The sequence below is a fragment of the Cicer arietinum genome, chromosome 7 (genome assembly GCF_000331145.2).
Source record: "Cicer arietinum cultivar CDC Frontier isolate Library 1 chromosome 7, Cicar.CDCFrontier_v2.0, whole genome shotgun sequence".
NCBI classification, from domain to species: domain Eukaryota; kingdom Viridiplantae; phylum Streptophyta; class Magnoliopsida; order Fabales; family Fabaceae; genus Cicer; species Cicer arietinum.
The window spans coordinates 47,603,785-47,606,796 of NC_021166.2; the positions used below are offsets into that span (position 1 = coordinate 47,603,785).

The 3,012-nt window shown below is 33.5% G+C and overlaps 1 protein-coding gene across 4 annotated transcripts in view; it reads right to left on the minus strand.

The window, feature by feature from the left end:
• The window catches only part of LOC101494117 (transcription factor TGA2.2-like), a 6,788-nt gene extending 4,109 nt beyond the window's left edge, over positions 1-2,679 (minus strand). The window contains exons 1-8 of one of the 4 annotated variants that reach the window (XM_073363781.1): positions 2,540-2,618; positions 2,090-2,163; positions 1,789-1,944; positions 1,058-1,155; positions 887-969; positions 570-773; positions 260-334; positions 104-163 (exon numbers count right to left, since the gene is read on the minus strand). In XM_073363781.1, coding sequence (XP_073219882.1) covers positions 104-163; positions 260-334; positions 570-773; positions 887-969; positions 1,058-1,155; positions 1,789-1,883 — 615 coding nt within the window. In that variant the 5' untranslated portion in view covers positions 1,884-1,944; positions 2,090-2,163; positions 2,540-2,618. Of the gene's footprint in view, positions 1-103; positions 164-259; positions 335-569; positions 774-886; positions 970-1,057; positions 1,156-1,788; positions 1,945-2,089; positions 2,164-2,435; positions 2,518-2,539 lie in introns of those variants that run through there. The other 3 variants (XM_004510992.4, XM_012718805.3, XM_027336791.2) reach the window with 3 other exon arrangements.
• Positions 2,680-3,012: the final 333 nt, after the last annotated feature.

Below are 3,012 nucleotides of genomic sequence, written 5' to 3' on the forward strand. Positions count from 1 at the left end.
AAAGAGTGTTATAAAAAGTGTTGCTAGGACTCCTCAACAAGAAAATATACAAACTTTAAAGAATAAATAATAATTGAAAAAATTAAGTAAAGATAATCCCTACTTTTTTTCTCAACCGACTTTTTCTTGCCGCCTCACGATTCTGAGCGAGCCTGCGGAGAGTCTACAATAATATTAACAACAAAATGTCATTATATAACAGATATTAATTGCAATTCAAGATATTATCCATGCAATAAATTTTTTTATATTTATTAACCTTCTGATCTGATTTATCCTTTGATCGGTCACTGGAGTCGGAACCCACTGCAACAAGGGATTGATTTTGATCGAACTGCAAATATATAGCATGAATGTTAGATTTTGAACTATATCTGCCAACAACGCTTCTCTGATTTAAGCAAACCCCCGGAAAACTTCTGTTCATACATAGTATTTGAAAAACCATTCAAATTATACAAATCGTGTAACTGGGTCCTTATTGACAAGTTGAACTTGAATTTGTTTTCCAAATGTGTAAATGTAGAAAAGAAAAGGAAGAAAAAAGCATATAGCTTGAAAAAACCCACCCGCTGATTCTTGTCATCGGTGTCAACATCTGTTGAAATATCGGTCCTTGGACTGGCATCGGCCATGACAGACTCTTCCTGGTTTTCTGTATGACCACTTAATATGGTACCACTGCCGAGATTTGATGATTGAAGCTTTGTTAATCGCAACCTATATAGCTGTGTTTGGTTCGTCAATGGGCTATTATCAAGAGACGTTGGCAACTAAAGAGAAAAGAAAGAAATTTTTGCAATTAGACGTTCTGTTGCCAACCAAAACACCAACTTTTATACCGATGCAAGAAGTTCATTAGAAGAAAAGAACAAGAAAAATTCACCTTATCGAGAGCACTAATACGAACAGGGCCAGGAGAAATTGTTTGGCCACTTACTTTTAGCGAGTTAAAAACCGAGTCTGGATCTGTAATCAGAAAAATTCGTTAGAGCAAAGGAAACAATAGAAAAAAGTACATGTAAACTTTGCCATATCGGAGTACAAGAAGACTTACTTCCACTCAGATCAACAGCATCCTCTAAGCGATATGATTGACCAAATGCTCCAAAGTCAGAAACATGAAAAGTATCAATTGCGTTCCCTTCTGTATAGCTGAAATCCATATTTTGTAAGAATTAGGCGAACACAAGTCAGTCCATATATTTAAGAGGAAAAAAATGCATAAAAACAAAAGTCGTCTATAAGTTGATCACTTTACTTTGTAAAAACATCATTAAAGCTTGTGAAAATATTCTATAAAATCTTAAGCCATACCAAATTTTGATCAACAAATTTAATTCAAAGTAGTAACAAATTTTTTGCTAGTTATACAACTAGCTGCATAATCATTACTCATTATTTGATGCAAATACTCTTCAAAATAAAACACTTTCCTTTTATGTGAAAATAGATTATCTAAAGATACTCGTTTCAAATATATTAACTGCACATTACATACTATACTACAACAAACTTTCTCAAGATTCTAGGTTAAGGTTTAACCTAGAACGCAAAATTGAAGTGTAAGATGAGTGTTAAACTACAACAGAAGCCCACACAACAATGAAAATCAAACTATCACAGATATTCATTTCACAATATCTTAATCTAAAAAGGCAACGAAAAAACATAAGATGAATAATTATAAGTACCAAGTAAAGCCAAGATTCACTCACAACAAAAATTGAGCTAAAAAAAATCAAAATCCGACATATTAAAATCCTAAACTAAGATGAAATAATATACCATGAATTGGAAATTGGTAACTCGGAATTGAAGCTCGGCATCCCTCTTTGGGCTCCCTTCTCATCTTCAACACCAACCCTAATTCTACTTCCCATGCATCATTCCCACACCATCACACCATCAAATTTCCCTGCTTCTCAACAAATTATAAAACCCCTAAAAACCCAAAACAAAAAAAAAAACAAAACAAATTCAACAATAAAATTGCAGCATCAGTTAAACTAGAACAACCAACCAACATCATAAATCTGCATCAGAAACATAGTACAAAACAAATCAAAACCAAAACATTAATTTCAACCTGGTAAAGCGTGAAGTGAATTCCAATCAGAAAAACACAAAACAGAAAAACAAAAATCACAAGAAACCCTTCAGCTGCAGCAACAAAGAAACAACAATATCTTTAAAAAAGGAGCACACTTTGGCAATATCAAGGGTACCCAAAAGCTCAAAAACACGCAAAACGAGAACACAGTCCACCAAAGGAAGTGGTTAAAAGTCAAAGCAACAAACTTTGACAAGAAAAAGACTAATTTGACACCAACTCAGTTAGACCCAGATGAACAAATAGTAATTAAAAATTAATTAAGAAGAAAAACAAAACAACAAATTCAACATCAAGAAGAACAAATTTTTTCAAAATCCACCTATTATTTCAAGTTGAACTAAAATTCACTGTGAACATGATTTTTTTTTTGCTATGCACTATGAATAAATAATTGGAGCTAAAAATGAACCAAACCAAACCCACCTCGGAATTTTGATGACGACGAGTGATGATGGTATTTGTTGAACTTAGTTTGTTTTTATTGCAAATAATAGTTAATGATGAATCAAGTAAAGGAGAAGGAGAGAGAGAGAGAGAGAGAGAGAGAGAGAGAGAGAGAGAGAGAGAGAGAGAGAGAGAGAGAGGGGTGGGGGTGTTCACTCTCTATATGTTTTTTTTGCACTATGAATAAATAATTGGAGCTAAAAATGAACCAAACCAAACCCACCTCGGAATTTTGATGACGACGAGTGATGATGGTATTTGTTGAACTTAGTTTGTTTTTATTGCAAATAATAGTTAATGATGAATCAAGTAAAGGAGAAGGAGAAAGAGAGAGAGAGAGAGAGAGAGAGAGAGAGAGAGAGAGAGAGAGAAAGGGTTGGATGATTCCAATCTCTAGATGTCTTCTTTTGTGTTCAAATCTTCCACTTTCCAAGGACAAATAATTTTTTAAT